The 16702-nt window shown below is 53.1% G+C and overlaps 1 protein-coding gene across 6 annotated transcripts in view; it reads left to right on the top strand.

The window, feature by feature from the left end:
* idh3g (isocitrate dehydrogenase (NAD(+)) 3 non-catalytic subunit gamma) overlaps nt 1-16702 on the top strand; it is a 48754-nt gene that overhangs the window by 16065 nt on the left and 15987 nt on the right. For 3 of the 6 annotated variants that reach the window (XM_067977770.1, XM_067977767.1, XM_067977769.1), the window contains 7 exons: nt 2763-2777; nt 4611-4708; nt 6710-6825; nt 8473-8533; nt 11471-11603; nt 14041-14174; nt 15683-15785. In XM_067977770.1, the coding sequence (XP_067833871.1) occupies nt 2763-2777; nt 4611-4708; nt 6710-6825; nt 8473-8533; nt 11471-11603; nt 14041-14174; nt 15683-15785 (660 nt within the window). Of the gene's footprint in view, nt 1-2762; nt 2778-2799; nt 2854-4610; nt 4709-6709; nt 6826-8472; nt 8534-11470; nt 11604-14040; nt 14175-15682; nt 15786-16702 lie in introns of those variants that run through there. The other 3 variants (XM_067977772.1, XM_067977768.1, XM_067977773.1) reach the window with 2 other exon arrangements.

Genomic DNA, 16702 nt, shown 5'->3' with positions numbered 1-16702 from the left:
CCCACCTATCGCCCATCCATCCACCCCCAGCTGATAGTGGCGAACGCTTTCCCTTCAAAATTAGGAGGTGCCTGCCTATTTCTGGATATTCCCCCCCCACCCCAGCACCTCAAACAGGCCAGAGATGGCAGCGAGCGAGAGGCTGCAATTTAATGTCCGCAACTCAGCGGACCCCCAAAAGCCCCCCCTCCCCAAGAGCAAAGCGCAGACTTGCTCTTTGCTTCCACCAACCATCGCCAATCCCGTTCCTCTTGCGGGTGGGTGGGCCGACCTCGGGACCCCTGGTGGGGAGGGGGCTTTGCGGACTGTCTGGCAGCATCTGTCTTGTTTTTGCGTGTGTCGCAGGGCGGTGAGCGGTGGGGGGACCCGGATAAGCAGCCCTGCTCTCTCGGCTTTCAGACAAACATTTGCTCTTTTCGCACGAGCGTGGGATTGAATTTGAGGGGACGGTGTTTGTCTGAGCTCTCCGGGGTCTCGTATTCCCGCAGCGTTCGGGAATCCTAAATCATCATCTGTTGAATTTGGCCGCCTCCTCCATCGGCCCTGCCTCGGCTCATCTGCTGCTGAAACGCCCATCCATTCCCTCCGGGCTCCAATGCTCTCCTGTCCGGCCTCCCGTCTTCCACCCTCCGTAAACTCCAGCTTATCCAAAACTCTGCTGCCCTGTATCCTAACTCTCTCCGAGTCCCGTTCGCCCATCATCCCCCAACCCGTGCTTGCTGACCTACATTGGCTCCCAGTCCGATTTTAAAATTCTCACCCTCAAATCCCTCCGTGGCCTCGTCCCACCCCCCCGCATCTCTGTAACCTCCTCCAGCCCCTACAACCCTCCCAGATCTCAGCCCTCCTCCAATTCCGGCCTCTTGTGCATTCCCGATTTCCATCGCCCCACCATCGGCGGCCGTGCCTTCAGCTGCCTCGGCCCTAAGCTCCGGAATTCCCTCCCTAAACCTCTCTGCCTCTCTCCTCCTTTAAGACGCTCCTTAAAACCTCCCTCTTTGACCACCTGTCTTAATATCTCCTTACGTGGCTCGTTGCCAAACATTGTCTGATAACGCTCCTGCGAAACGCCTTGGGCTAAATATTAATGCAAGTCCTCGTTCTCCCTATCCGGAATGCCACACCGTGTTCCCTGTGTCCCGACCCCCCACCCCCTCCCGTTACTTGCCCCAGCCTCTTGCCCCTCCGGCACACGTGTACAGACGCTCTGTGCCCCCGCCCCCCCCTGCGACTCCCTCTCTCTCTCCACGCTTTCGCCTTGCCATCTGCACCTTGTAATCTCCTTCTGTGTTTCCAGAAGCCCTTCCCGTCAACGATGTTCTCATCCCCGCTGTCCAATCCTTTTCATGCCCCTTCCACCCCACCCCCCCACTCGGTGTCCAATCTCCCCTCGTTCTAGGGCACAGTGCTCGTTTTGTCACCCATCGGAGGTAGGTTTAACCCGCCGACTTCCTTGATTGGAGCCTAAGGCCTGTGCTTCAATGTCGTTCTATCTGCTCATTTCTTCCTCGTTCTTCCATTCTCCCCCCCCCCCCCCCCAAAATCCAATAAAAATTGATCCCAAGGCTGCGAACCCTGAAGTTTGTGAGATTGCCGTCTTGGAGATATTTCCGGAGAGCGACTGTTTTTCGATTGATATCTACTCCCCCCCCCCCCCCCCCCCCCCCCGGCGAGAGCTCAGATGAATGTCAGGTGGGTCCTGGGCGGACACTTCCTGTAAACTGCTCTTCAAAGGTGGGGAGGAGCCCTTTCAGCTCATGGCAAACACTGAGCGAGCTTACGCACTGTCACAGCTCCGCGTCTGGTATCGAATAACTCCTGGTAAATGCACAAATAGGGTCCCGTCAGAGATTTTCAGTAACTCAGACCCTCCCCGTTCACTCCCATTGTACAGAATCCCAATGGACCCGACCCCTTCCCATTCACTCCCATTGTACAGAATCCCAATGGACCCGACCCCTTCCCATTCACTCCCACTGTACAGAATTCCAGTGGACCAAACCCCTTCCCATTCACTCCCATTATACAGAATCCCACTGGACCCAGCCCCTTCCCATTCGCTCCCACTGGACCCAGCCCCTTCCCATTCGCTCCCACTGGACCCAGCCCCTTCCCATTCGCTCCCACTGGACCCAGCCCCTTCCCATTCGCTCCCACTGGACCCAGCCCCTTCCCATTCGCTCCCACTGGACCCAGCCCCTTCCCATTCGCTCCCACTGGACCCAGCCCCTTCCCATTCGCTCCCACTGGACCCAGCCCCTTCCCATTCGCTCCCACTGGACCCAGCCCCTTCCCATTCGCTCCCACTGGACCCAGCCCCTTCCCATTCGCTCCCACTGGACCCAGCCCCTTCCCATTCGCTCCCACTGGACCCAGCCCCTTCCCATTCGCTCCCACTGGACCCAGCCCCTTCCCATTCGCTCCCACTGGACCCAGCCCCTTCCCATTTTACAGAATCCCAACAGTTACTCTCAATGCCTGATGGACCCTGTGTATACTGTGGCACGTGATGAAAGTACAGACCCTGAGGTGAGCTCCGATGCACGAATTGGCCGATTGAGACTTTCAACTCTAAAGCTTGTCGGGATGGCGTCCACAGGGTGCCCAATCTGGGCAGAACCTCCTCGCCCAACTGCAGTCTACCGCAGGATCGTGGCACCGCCCCGGGCTCATGGGAATGTGATTGTGCCTTAATGAGGCATCGCTGGCCGCTTGGTGTGGGTTTAATTAACCTTCTTCTCCTTTCTCCTTCCTCAACCCAGACTGATCAATCAATAGTAAGTATTTTTTAATGCACTACTAACCAGGGCTGACATGGGCGGGAAACCTTACATGCGACGCAGTACTTGGTCGGTGAGTTGTATTGGAGACCACCTGTATGTGCCCACGCAGCTATAATTTCCCACCCCCGCCCCCTTCCAAGTTTCTCCCCTCATCTCCTGATGGGGCGACGTTCCTCGAGTAGTTTGCCCCACGCGCAAGCTTGGACGTTGAGTGCTGGCAAGCTCTTCGACCCTGGGGGCAGCGCGGCTGAGCTCGACCCTGTCCGCACGTGACAGCGGGGCACCGGCACGTCCCGGCAGGGGCCACCGGATGGCGATCAGGAGCGCTGCCGGTCGTCTCATGGTTCTGGTGCTGGACTAACAACTCCCACACCTCTCCGAGTGTCGTGGGTTCAAACCCCACCATGGCAAGTTGTGAAACTCAACTCAATAAATGTGGTCATTTGTCGGCTGGTGTCAGACAGAAATGACGGTGAAAAACTGTTTGTTTGTTTGATTGTCCTGAAAACACGTGCCCCTGAGTCAGAAGATCGTTGATTCAAGATATCTCCCCGAGAGAGAGGGACTGAGAGACACCAGTCAGTGTACAGATATCTCCCTGAGGGAGAGGGACTGAGAGACACCAGTCAGTGTACAGATATCTCCCCGAGAGAGAGGGACTGAGAGACACCAGTCAGTGTACAGATATCTCCCTGAGGGAGAGGGACTGAGAGACACCAGTCAGTGTACAGATATCTCCTTGAGGGAGAGGGGACTGAGAGACACCAGTCAGTGTACAGATATCTCCCTGAGGGAGAGAGGGACTGAGAGACACCAGTCAGTGTACAGATATCTCCCTGAGGGAGAGAGGGACTGAGAGACACCAGTCAATGTACAGATATCTCCCTGAGGGAGAGAGGGACTGAGAGACACCAGTCAATGTACAGATATCTCCCTGAGGGAGAGAGGACTGAGACACCAGTCAGTGTACAGATATCTCCCTGAGAGAGAGGGACTGAGAGACACCAGTCAGTGTACAGATATCTCCCTGAGAGAGAGGGACTGAGAGACACCAGTCAATGTACAGATATCTCCCTGAGAGAGAGGGGACTGAGAGACACCAGTCAGTGTACAGATATCTCCCTGAGAGAGAGGGACTGAGAGACACCAGTCAGTGTACAGATATCTCCCTGAGAGAGGGACTGAGAGACACCAGTCAGTGTACAGATATCTCCCTGAGAGAGAGGGACTGAGAGACACCAGTCAGTGTACAGATATCTCCCTGAGAGAGAGGGACTGAGAGACACCAGTCAGTGTACAGATATCTCCCTGAGGGAGAGGGGACTGAGAGACACCAGTCAGTGTACAGATATCTCCACGAGGGAGAGAGGGACTGAGAGACCCAATCACTGTACAGATATCTTCCCCCGAGGCAGTGGGTTCTTGTGTCAGTTGGCCCAGTTCCTCAGGAGGCACCAATGGAAATTTGGAGGATGGACCATTTGGTGGCTTTGGAGCAGGGCCACTGTCTGTCTCCGGGAATGGGTCGGGGAGGGTTTGAAGAGTGTGGGAAAGGAGGGCCAGCACATGAAGGGAAGGTGCCAAAGGTGAGATGGAGGAACTGGAAAGCAAGTCACCTCCATCTATTCCTCCACCTCCCAAGAGAAGGGTACAGGATACATATGGGAGGGGTATCAGGAATCTAAAATAGAAGCAGGCAATAATGCATTAATAGCCAATCTCTGCCCAAGAGTGTGTCCTGCTAGCCACTCCCTGCCCAATGTTGTCTGAGACTGTTTTCGAGGCCTCTCGCCCTGTGCCTGACCATCTTTCTCCTGTTCTCTGCAGCCTCCTCCGGCCAAGTATGGAGGCCGACATACGGTGGCGATGATCCCGGGAGATGGAATAGGTCCCGAACTGATGCTGCACGTCAGAGAAGTTTTCAGGTGAGAATCCTTGTCGTTGATGAATGGAATTCGGGAAACAATCAGTGCAAACCGTGTCTCACAGTATAGGATCCCAATGGACCTAAACCCCCCCTTCCCATTCACTCCCATTGTATAGGATCCCAATAGACCTAAACCCCCCTTCCCATTCACTCCCATTGTATAGGATCCCAATGGACCCGACCCCTTCCCATTCACTCCCATTGTATAGAATCCCAATGGACCCAAACCCCTTCCCATTCACTCCCATTGTATAGAATCCCAATGGACCCGACCCCTTCCCATTCACTCCCATTGTATAGAATCCCAATGGACCCAACCCCTTCCCATTCACTCCCATTGTACACAATCCCAATGGACCCGACCCCTTCCCATTCACTCCCATTGTACAGAATCCCAATGGACCCAACCCCTTCCCATTCACTCCCATTGTACAGAATCTCAATGGATCCGACCCCTTCCCATTCACTCCCATTGTATAGAATCCCAATGGACCCAAACCCCTTCCCATTCACTCCCATTGTACAGAATCCCAATGGACCCAACCCCTTCCCATTCACTCCCATTGTACAGAATCCCAATGGACCCGACCCCTTCCCATTCACTCCCATTGTACAGAATCCCAATGGACACAAAACCCTTCCCATTCACTCCCATTGTACAGAATCCCAATGGACACAAAACCCTTCCCATTCACTCCCATTGTATAGAATCCCAATGGACCCAAACCCCTTCCCATTCACTCCCATTGTACAGAATCCCAATGGACACAAAACCCTTCCCATTCACTCCCATTGTACAGAATCCCAATGGACCTAAACCCCCCTTCCCATTCACTCCCATTGTATAGAATCCCAATGGACCCGACCCCTTCCCATTCACTCCCATTGTATAGAATCCCAATGGACCCGACCCCTTCCCATTCACTCCCATTGTATAGAATCCCAATGGACCCGACCCCTTCCCATTCACTCCCATTGTATAGAATCCCAATGGACACAAAACCCTTCCCAATTACTCCCATTGTGTGTCAGATATGGCCCTGAGCTAATGTTTCACATCAAGAACTGAGACACCCCAGTCAGTGTACAGATATCCCCCTGAGAGAGAGCGGGACAGAGAGACCCTCCCTCGTGTCCAGTTACCTCCTTTTACCTGATAATGGATAGGTTTAATCCCACTGGTAGAGCTGGAGGTCGGTGCTGGTATTTTTCAATTGGTGCCAAGCGGCAGCCACCTTTCCCTTGTAGCTCATGTAACGTAAGTCCCGGATCGAGAGGGCCCCAAAATTCATTTTGCTTTGAGACCCCAGCATTTGAATGAGAGGAGCCTTTCATCCTGCCTCTGTGGACAAGGTGCCGGAGGTTAAGGGGCAAGAACAACTAAACGTACATTTTATCCAGTGCCTTTAACGTAGTAAAACATCCCCAAGGCACTTCGTAGGAGCATAAATCAGACAAAATTTGACACCGAGCCACATAAGGAGATATTAGGACAGGTAACCAAAAGCTTGGTCAAAGAGGTCGGTTTTAAGGAGCGTCTTAAAGGAGGAGAGAGAGGCGGAGAGGTTTAGGGAGGGAATTCCAGAGCTTAGGGCCTAAGCAGCTGAAGGCACGGCCGCCAATGGCGGAGCGATGGGAATCGGGGCATGCGCAAGAGGTCAGAATTGGAGGAGCGCAGAGATCTGGGAGGGTTGGAGAGGCTGGAGGAGGTTGAGGCCATGGAGGGATTTGAAGACGAGGGTGAGAATTTTAAAATGGAGGTGTTGCCGGACTGGGAGCCAGTGTAGGTCAACGAGCGCAGGCGGGGTGATGGGTGAACGGGACTTGGTGCGAGTTTGGCAGCAGAATTTTGAAGGAGCTGAAGTTTACGGGGGTTGGAAGGTGGGGAGAGCGTTGGACGAGCCGAGTCTACAGTTGAAAAGGCACGGATGATGGTTTCAGCAGAGCAGATGGGCAGCGCTGTCACTTTGTCTGACATCCCTTTCCTGTCCCGCCGCAGGTGTGCCTGCGTCCCAGTTGACTTCGAGGTGGTCGACGTCCATCCTTCCCTTGACAACGAGGCCGGCATTCTGGGTGCGCTGACCGCCATTCGGAGGAACCGCGTGGCGCTAAAGGGTGAGTTGGTCGCGCCAAGGGGACCCCGGCGACGCAAACCTGCTCGGCCCGCTCGATGGTGCCCCGAGTCGGAAGGCTGTGGGTTCGTGTCGCGCTCCCAGTACTGAGCTGCCAGTCGGCCATCTCGTAGAATTACATTGAGTTTATAGCACAGAAACAGGCCATTCAGCCCATCAAGTCTATCCCGGTGTTTATGCTCCACACGAGCCTCCTCCCTCCCTACTCCATCTCACCCTATCACCCTCTCCTTCTATTCCTTTCTCCCTCATGTGTTTATCGAGCTTCCCCTTGAATCCATCGATTCTATTCCCCTCGACCACTCCATGTGGGAGCGAGTTCCACATTCTCACCGCTCTCTGGGTAAAGGAGTTTCTCCTGAATTCCCGATTGGATTTATTAGTGACTCTCTTATATTGATGGCCCCCTCGTTCTGGTCTCCCCCACAAGTGGAAACATCTTCTCTACGTCTACCCTATCGAAACCCCTTCATCATTTTATAGACCTCTATCAGGTCACCCCTCAGCCTTCTCTTTTCTAGAGAAAAGAGCCCCAGCCTGTTCAGTTGTTCCTGTTAGGTACAACCTCTCAGTTCTGGTATCATCCTTGTGACAGTGCTGTTAGGTCAGGAGTTCCAGGATTTTGACCCAGTGACGATGAAGGAACGGCCGATATATTTCCAAGTTGGGATGGTGTGTGACTTGGAGGGGAACGTGCAGGTGGTGTTCCCATGTGCCTGCTGCCCTTGTCCTTCTAGGTGGCAGAGGTCGCGGGTTTGGGAGGTGCTGTCGAAGAAGCCTTGGCGAGTTGCTGCAGTGCATCCTGTAAATGGTCCACACTGCAGCCACTGTGCGCCGGTGGTGGAGGGGGTGAATGTTTAGGGTGGTGGATGGGCTTTCTAAAGATGGGGACGTTATACCAGGTACCATAGAATCTTACAGCACAGAAGGAGGCCATTCAGCCCATCTGTGCTGGCTCTTTGAAAGAGCTATCCAATTAGTCCCACTCCCCCAATCTTACCCCAAAACCCTGCAAATTTTTCCCTTCAAGTATTTATCCAATTCCCTTTTGAAAGTCACTGTTGAACCACCCTTTCAGACAGTGCATTCCAGATCATAACAACTCACTGAGTAAATAAAAATTGTTTCCTCATCTCCCCCTCTGGTTCTTTTGCCAATCACCTTAAAATCTGTGTCCCCTGGTTACCGACCCTCCTGCCACTGGAAACAGTTTCTCCTTATTTACTCCATCAAAATCGTTCATGATTTTGAACACCTCAATCAGACCTCCTCTTAACCTTCTCTGCTCTAAAGAGAACAATCCCAGCTGCTCCAGTCTCTCCACGTAACTGAAGTCCCTCATCCCTGGCACCGTTCTGCTGCTTTAAGGCTGCAAGGGGCAGTTGCTGTGCATTCTTAAAGCAGAGGTGACTTGTAGTTGAAAGACTCCTTCCCCGTGTTTGCGGGATGCCCAGTTTAAGAAGCTGCAGACATTCTGGCTCCGGCATTGAATATGAAGCAGAAACTTCATCACAGTGTGACCTACCTTCCCTGTCGTGGTTATTGACCTGTAGTTCTCCACACTGTAAGTGGGGGACGCGATGTTTTTATCACGGTCGTGCTTTTCCCAACTGTACCTCGTGTCTTGCAGGTAACATTGAAACCAACCACAATATGCCCCCGTCGCACAAGTCCAGTAACAACTTACTGCGGTAAGTCTGGTTTATATATCGAATAACAGATACCCGGGAGTGAGTTACAGACTGGAATCTAATCGAGGGGTTCGGGGGGGGTTTATATATCGAATAACAGATACCCGGGAGTGAGTTACAGACTGGAATCTAATCGAGGGGTTCGGGGGGGGTTTATATATCGAATAACAGATACCCGGGAGTGAGTTACAGACTGGAATCTAATCGAGGGGTTCGGGGGGGGTTTATATATCGAATAACAGATACCCGGGAGTGGGTTACAGACTGGAATCTAATCGAGGGGTTCGGGGGGGGTTTATATATCGAATAACAGATACCCGGGAGTGAGTTACAGACTGGAATCTAATCGAGGGGTTCGGGGGGGTTTATATATAGAATAACAGATACCCGGGAGTGAGTTACAGGCTGGAATCTAATCGAGGGGTTCGGGGGGGGTTTATATATCGAATAACAGATACCCGGGAGTGAGTTACAGGCTGGAATCTAATCGGGGGGTTTATATATAGAATAACAGATACCCAGGAGTGAGTTACAGACTGGAATCTAATCGAGGGGTTCGGGGGGTTTATATATAGAATAACAGATACCCGGGAGTGGGTTACAGACTGGAATCTAATCGAGGTTGTTCAGGGGGGGGGGTTTATATATAGAATAACAGATACCCGGGAGTGAGTTACAGGCTGGAATCTAATCGAGGTGTTCGGGGGGTTTATATATAGAATAACAGATACCCGGGAGTGAGTTACAGGCTGGAATCTAATCGAGGGGTTCGGGGGGTTTATATATAGAATAACAGATACCCGGGAGTGAGTTGCAGACTGGAATCTAATCGAGGGGTTCGGGGGGTTTATATATAGAATAACAGATACCCGGGAGTGAGTTACAGACTGGAATCTAATCGAGGGGCTCGGGGAGGTTTATATATAGAATAACAGATACCCGGGAGTGAGTTACAGGCTGGAATCTAATCGAGGGGTTCGGGGGGTTTATATATAGAATAACAGATACCCGGGAGTGAGTTACAGACTGGAATCTAATCGAGGGGTTCGGGGGGGTTTATATATAGAATAACAGATACCCGGGAGTGAGTTACAGACTGGAATCTAATCGAGGGGTTCGGGGGGTTTATATATAGAATAACAGATACCCGGGAGTGAGTTACAGACTGGAATCTAATCGAGGGGTTCGGGGGGTTTATATATAGAATAACAGATACCCGGGAGTGAGTTACAGGCTGGAATCTAATCGAGGGGTTCGGGGGGTTTATATATAGAATAACAGATACCCGGGAGTGAGTTACAGACTGGAATCTAATCGAGGGGTTCGGGGGGGTTTATATATAGAATAACAGATACCCGGGAGTGAGTTACAGACTGGAATCTAATCGAGGGGTTCGGGGGGTTTATATATAGAATAACAGATACCCGGGAGTGAGTTACAGACTGGAATCTAATCGAGGGGTTCGGGTGGGTTTATATATAGAATAACAGATACCCGGGGAGTGAGTTACAGACTGGAATCTAATCGAGGGGTTCGGGGTTTTATATATAGAATAACAGATACCCGGGAGTGAGTTACAGACTGGAATCTAATCGAGGGGTTCGGGGGGGTTTATATATAGAATAACAGATACCCGGGAGTGAGTTACAGGCTGGAATCTAATCGAGGGGTTCGGGGGGGTTTATATATAGAATAACAGATACCCGGGAGTGAGTTACCGACTGGAATCTAATCGAGGGGTTCGGGGGGGTTTATATATAGAATAACAGATACCCGGGAGTGAGTTACAGGCTGGAATCTAATCGAGGGGTTCGGGGGGGTTTATATATAGAATAACAGATACCCGGGAGTGAGTTACAGACTGGAATCTAATCGAGTTGCTGTGGGGTGTGATGAGGAGTCCAGCACTTCCTGGTTTAGGAGCGATGGAGTAATCGAGGTTTGAGTTGAGATAGGCAAGAACGAGGGTTTTGACGGTGATGGGTATGACACAGGGACATGGGTGGGCAACGCTTTAAAGGTGGCAATCAGGGACCCTGCCAGTGTTACACCCCGCGGGGTATCTCCCTGGCAACCAGAGGTCGTGAGTTCAAATCCCACCGTGGGCAGAGTGTAAAATTGATGTCAATCAATCTTGTAAATTTGTGGGCTGACACCAGGAAAAAAACGTGAAAAACTAACTGCCAGGTTACCGTTTGTTTAAATAAACCTAACCCGTTGACTGATATCCTTCAGTGAAGGGAAGCTGCCTCTCCTCCCATGGTCTGGGGCTGGCGCCTGACTCCAAGTTGATTCTTGATCCCCTCGGGGCAACCGGGGATGGGCCAATAAACGCAGTCTTGCCAGTGTCGCCCACATCCCGAGAATAACAAAATATGGAATTGTACGATGCAGAAGGAGGCCATTACTGATGAATCTGCTTCCACCGCCCTTTCAGGCAGTGCATTCCAAATCGTAACAACTCACTGCGTTTAAAAAAATTCTCCTCATCTCCCCTCTGGTTCTTTTGCAGATTACTTTAAATCTGTGTCCTCTGGTTACCGACCCTCCTGCCACTGGAAACTTATTTACTCTATCAAAACCGTTCATAATTTTAAACACCTCCATTAAATCTCCCCTTAACCTTCTCTGCTCCAAGGGGAACAATCCCAGCTTCTCCCGTCTCTCTTCCCCCCCAATCCCTCCCCTTTTTAGTAAAACTCTTCCTGATTTTCAAAAGTAAGGCAGCAGGACAGAGACGAGCGGGAGTTGGGTTTCGTCCGCACGCGTAGGTTCAGGTACCTGGACAGGCCGGTGTCTGCGGCCGGAGACGTCTGATCTTGGGCTGGTCAGATGGCTGCCGTTGTCTGTGCCGAGGTGCCGCAACACTCCCAGTAACAGCTGCCTGACTTGCCTCTTTATCTCTCTTTCCACCCAACCCCCCCCTCCATTTTTTAGGACGAGCCTGGACCTTTACGCTAACGTGATACACTGCCAGAGCCTGCCGGGAGTGCAAACCAGGCACCGGGGCATCGACATCCTGATCATCCGGGAGAACACAGAGGGCGAATACAGCAACCTGGAGCACGAGGTGGGCACCACTGCGGGCACACTTACTAAAGGACAACACTGTGACACTGTGTGTGTGACTGTGACACTGTGTGTGTGACTGTGACACTGTGTGTGTGACTGTGACACTGTGTGTGTGACTGTGACACTGTGTGTGTGACTGTGACACTGTGTGTGTGACTGTGACACTGTGTGTGTGACTGTGACACTGTGTGTGTGACTGTGACACTGTGTGTGTGACTGTGACACTGTGTGTGTGACTGTGACACTGTGTGTGTGACTGTGACACTGTGTGTGTGACTGTGACACTGTGTGTGTGACTGTGACACTGTGTGTGTGACTGTGACACTGTGTGTGTGACTGTGACACTGTGTGTGTGACTGTGACACTGTGTGTGTGACTGTGACACTGTGTGTGTGACTGTGACACTGTGTGTGTGACTGTGACACTGTGTGTGTGACTGTGACACTGTGTGTGTGACTGTGACACTGTGTGTGTGACTGTGACACTGTGTGTGTGTGACTGTGACACTGTGTGTGTGTGACTGTGACACTGTGTGTGTGTGACTGTGACACTGTGTGTGTGTGACTGTGACACTGTGTGTGTGTGACTGTGACACTGTGTGTGTGTGACTGTGACACTGTGTGTGTGTGACTGTGACACTGTGTGTGTGTGACTGTGACACTGTGTGTGTGTGACTGTGACACTGTGTGTGTGTGACTGTGACACTGTGTGTGTGTGACTGTGACACTGTGTGTGTGTGACTGTGACACTGTGTGTGTGTGACTGTGACACTGTGTGTGTGTGACTGTGACACTGTGTGTGTGTGACTGTGACACTGTGTGTGTGTGACTGTGACACTGTGTGTGTGTGACTGTGACACTGTGTGTGTGTGACTGTGACACTGTGTGTGTGTGACTGTGACACTGTGTGTGTGTGACTGTGACACTGTGTGTGTGTGACTGTGACACTGTGTGTGTGAGACTGTGACACTGTGTGTGAGACTGTGACACTGTCTGTGACACTGTGACACTGTGTGTGAGACTGTGACACTGTGTGTGAGACTGTGACACTGTGTGTGTGACTGTGACACTGTGTGTGAGACTGTGACACTGTGTGTGAGACTGTGACACTGTGTGTGAGACTGTGACACTGTGTGTGTGAGACTGTGACACTGTGTGTGTGAGACTGTGACACTGTGTGTGAGACTGTGACACTGTGTGTGTGAGACTGTGACACTGTGTGTGTGTGACTGTGACACTGTGTGTGTGTGACTGTGACACTGTGTGTGTGTGACTGTGACACTGTGTGTGTGTGACTGTGACACTGTGTGTGTGTGACTGTGACACTGTGTGTGTGTGACTGTGACACTGTGTGTGTGTGACTGTGACACTGTGTGTGTGTGACTGTGACACTGTGTGTGTGTGACTGTGACACTGTGTGTGTGTGACTGTGACACTGTGTGTGTGTGACTGTGACACTGTGTGTGTGTGACTGTGACACTGTGTGTGTGTGACTGTGACACTGTGTGTGTGTGACTGTGACACTGTGTGTGTGTGACTGTGACACTGTGTGTGTGTGACTGTGACACTGTGTGTGTGTGAGTGACTGTGACACTGTGTGTGTGTGAGTGACTGTGACACTGTGTGTGTGTGAGTGACTGTGACACTGTGTGTGTGAGTGACTGTGACACTGTGTGTGTGTGAGTGACTGTGACACTGTGTGTGTGTGAGTGACTGTGACACTGTGTGTGTGTGAGTGACTGTGACACTGTGTGTGTGTGAGTGACTGTGACACTGTGTGTGTGTGAGTGACTGTGACACTGTGTGTGTGTGAGTGACTGTGACACTGTGTGTGTGTGAGTGACTGTGACACTGTGTGTGTGTGAGTGACTGTGACACTGTGTGTGTGTGAGTGACTGTGACACTGTGTGTGTGTGAGTGACTGTGACACTGTGTGTGTGTGAGTGACTGTGACACTGTGTGTGTGTGTGAGTGACTGTGACACTGTGTGTGTGTGTGAGTGACTGTGACACTGTGTGTGTGTGTGAGTGACTGTGACACTGTGTGTGTGTGTGTGTGACTGTGACACTGTGTGTGTGTGTGTGTGACTGTGACACTGTGTGTGTGTGTGTGTGACTGTGACTCTGTGGCTGCAATTGTGTTCACAGCTTTAATCATGTCCATGATGTAAGGGAGGCACAGTCTTACAATTAGAGCCAGGCCGTTCAGGGGTGATGTCGGGAAGCACTTTGTCACACAAAGAGGAGTGGAAATCTGGAACTCTCTCCCCCAGAAGATGCTGGAGGACAGTTGGAGCTTTCAAGGCTGAGATGGATAATTTTTTGTTGGGTATCGAGGGATATGGGGTTGTGGTACAGGTGAGCCATGCACTGGTTGAACAGCGGAGCAGGCTCGAGGGGCTGTTGTGACGGGAACGTCTGTCTCTCTTGTCCCCAGAGTGTGTCCGGGGTGGTGGAGAGCCTGAAGATCATCACCAAGAGGAACTCGATGCGGATTGCAGAGTACGCCTTCGAGCTGGCTCGGGCCAAGGGGAGGAAGAAGATCACCGCAGTGCACAAGGCCAACATCATGTGAGTGGAGCGCAGCCCGTCGCCACGGGAACCGGCCTCACGCCAGTCGTACGATCCAGGCCCGACACTCCCCCACCCCCCCCCCCCCCCCCCCGGTGCCGGTACCGAGGGAGCGCTCCGCTGCCGTCTTTCGGATGAGACGTTAAACCGAGGCCCCCGTCTGGCCCCCTCAGGTGGGGCATAAAAGATCCCACGGCCGCTATTGGAAGAAGAACAGGTGGGGGGGGGGGGGATTTCTCCCCCGATGTGCTGGGGCCAATATTTATCCCTCGACCAACATCACTTTTTTAAAAAAAAATAAATAATCTGGTCATTTATCACATTGCTGTTTGTGGGATCTTGCTGTGCGCAAATTGGCTGCCGCGTTTCCTGCATTACAACAGTGACTACCCTTCAAAAAGTGCTTCGTTGGCTGTAAAAGCGCTTGGGACGTCCCGAGGTGGTGAAAGACGCTGCAGAAATGGGAGTTCGTTCTTTTTTAATTCCCACCGTTATCTCCAGTCTGTAGCGGACTGAGGGAGGTGAGGCGTGGCAGCTCCTGAGGTGCTGAGACAGAGGAGTTGGGGCAGGAGCAGGTTTCGAGGGCAGGAAGGGGCCTACGGCATAGAATGGAGCGCTGTTTAACCGGCAACGCAGTTCAGCTACATGAGGCGGGAGCTGATGGGGAGAAAGAAAATCAGTATATTTCACACGGGGAGGCACGCACAGGAAGAGCCCGTGAGCCACAAAGGGTCAGGAGCGTGCGGTCTGGTACTTTTGAGGGGGCGGGGTGGGGGGGGGGGGGGGAGTAAAGTGTCTGGAAGGAATGTGGTGCGGAGACGGCGAGGGGGTGGCTAGTGCGTTAAGGAATTGGGCTATTTGGGAGATGCGACTGTGGCCAATATATCAGGGTTAAAGGTCAGAGGGGGGCAGGCTCCGCCGCCAGACCTGCGGTGGCGGTAGAACTGATCCGCTCCGTGTGTTATGGCAGAATGGCACTGGGGGAGAGCGGTGCCTCCGTTCACCGTGATGGCGGGTTAGTGGAGTCACTACTCGATCCGCAGTTACGACCATTTTGGTTTGTGGTTACACAGCAGATGTGATTGGACAACAACCACCTGCATTTCTCCAGCGCCTTTAACGTAGTAAAACGCCCCCCACCACCAGGCGCTTCACGGGAGCGTAAATCAGACAAAATCCGACACCGAGCCACGTAAGGAGATATTCGGACAGGTGACCAAAAGCTCGGTCAAAGAGGTCGGTTTTAAGGAGCGTCTTAAAGGAGGAGAGAGAGAGAGAGGGATTTCCAGTGTTTAGGGCCCAGACGGTTGAAGGCACGGCCGCCAACGGCGGGACGCAGGACGTGGCCAGAATTAGGGGAGCGCAGAGATCTCGGAGGGTCGTCTGAGCTGGAGGAGATCGGGAGTGGGGGGGGGGGGGGGGGTGCCGAGGGTCACGGAGGGATTTGAAGAGGATGAGAATTTTGACGACCTGCCGCCTGATAATCTGCCGCTGGCCCTGTTTTTCAGGAAGCTGGGCGACGGGCTCTTTCTGCAGTGCTGTAAGGAGGTGGCGGCAGGGTACCCCGACATCAAGTTCGAGAGCATGATCGTCGACAACACCACCATGCAGGTACCCCTCTCCCTCGTGCTGCTGCTGCTTGGGGAGGGTGCTCTCCAACATGGGGTACTGTGGGGGGTGGGTGATGGGATGGAGGCTTGGAATTGCCAAGACGGTGGGGGGGGGGCTCTTGTTTGGCCCCTATCCCCCCCTGGATAGTGTACAGGTCTGGGGAGAGCAGGAGTATGCTCGGGAGCGATGACTCAGCGGAGCCTGATTGGGGCCTATCCCAGGGTTGCATTCAGAACGGCCGACAAGGGGGTAAGGGGCAGGTGCCAGCCGAGAAACCGCACCCCAGTACCTTTTGGGGGGGGGAAGGGGGGCAGAATGAAGGTACTTTTCCCCCCTCCTCTTCCCCCTTCACCTCTGTGGGCGGACTGTCCCCCACGACCAACCAGCGCCACTGATGATGGTCAGTAAGAGGTACTCGCAACCTTTGACCCTGACTCTTCTCCCTACGCCCAAACCCGCGGCGGGGAGAGGGGCACAAGGCCTCTGCCCAGCCAGCCAGGCTACCCTCACTCCGCCCTGCCAGGGAAATCACGGGCAGGGAAGGTGGGGAGAGCCACCCACATCCCCTGCCAATCCAGACTCTCCCTGCGGTCTGCCTCGGCCGTTTTTTTTTTGCTTCTCGCCGAGAGGGCTCGGAAGCGGCCCGTGTCGAGCAAGCGGCTCGCCCGGAAAGAGGCCCCTGCGCCGAGCAGGCGAGCGGCCATCGCAGCCCGCGGCCGGGAAGCCGTTTCCCTCCGCGGCCAAACCAGTGGATGAGATTCGTTGACCGCAGCCCGTCTATTCGGAGAGGAAACTTGTCCGCCTTTTCCTCTGGCGGCCGCAAGAGAGGCTTTTAAAGATCAAGAGGCCGCCCGATCGTACAGCCGAGAAGGGGGGGAGCCATTGCCTGGGACGGCCGGGTCGGGGGAGAGAGTTTG

Source organism: Heptranchias perlo, unplaced genomic scaffold (genome assembly GCF_035084215.1).
Source record: "Heptranchias perlo isolate sHepPer1 unplaced genomic scaffold, sHepPer1.hap1 HAP1_SCAFFOLD_178, whole genome shotgun sequence".
In the NCBI taxonomy this organism is placed as follows: Eukaryota; Metazoa; Chordata; class Chondrichthyes; order Hexanchiformes; family Hexanchidae; genus Heptranchias; species Heptranchias perlo.
The sequence above is the reverse complement of the archived record's forward strand: the minus strand, read 5'-3'. Positions and strand labels throughout refer to the sequence as shown.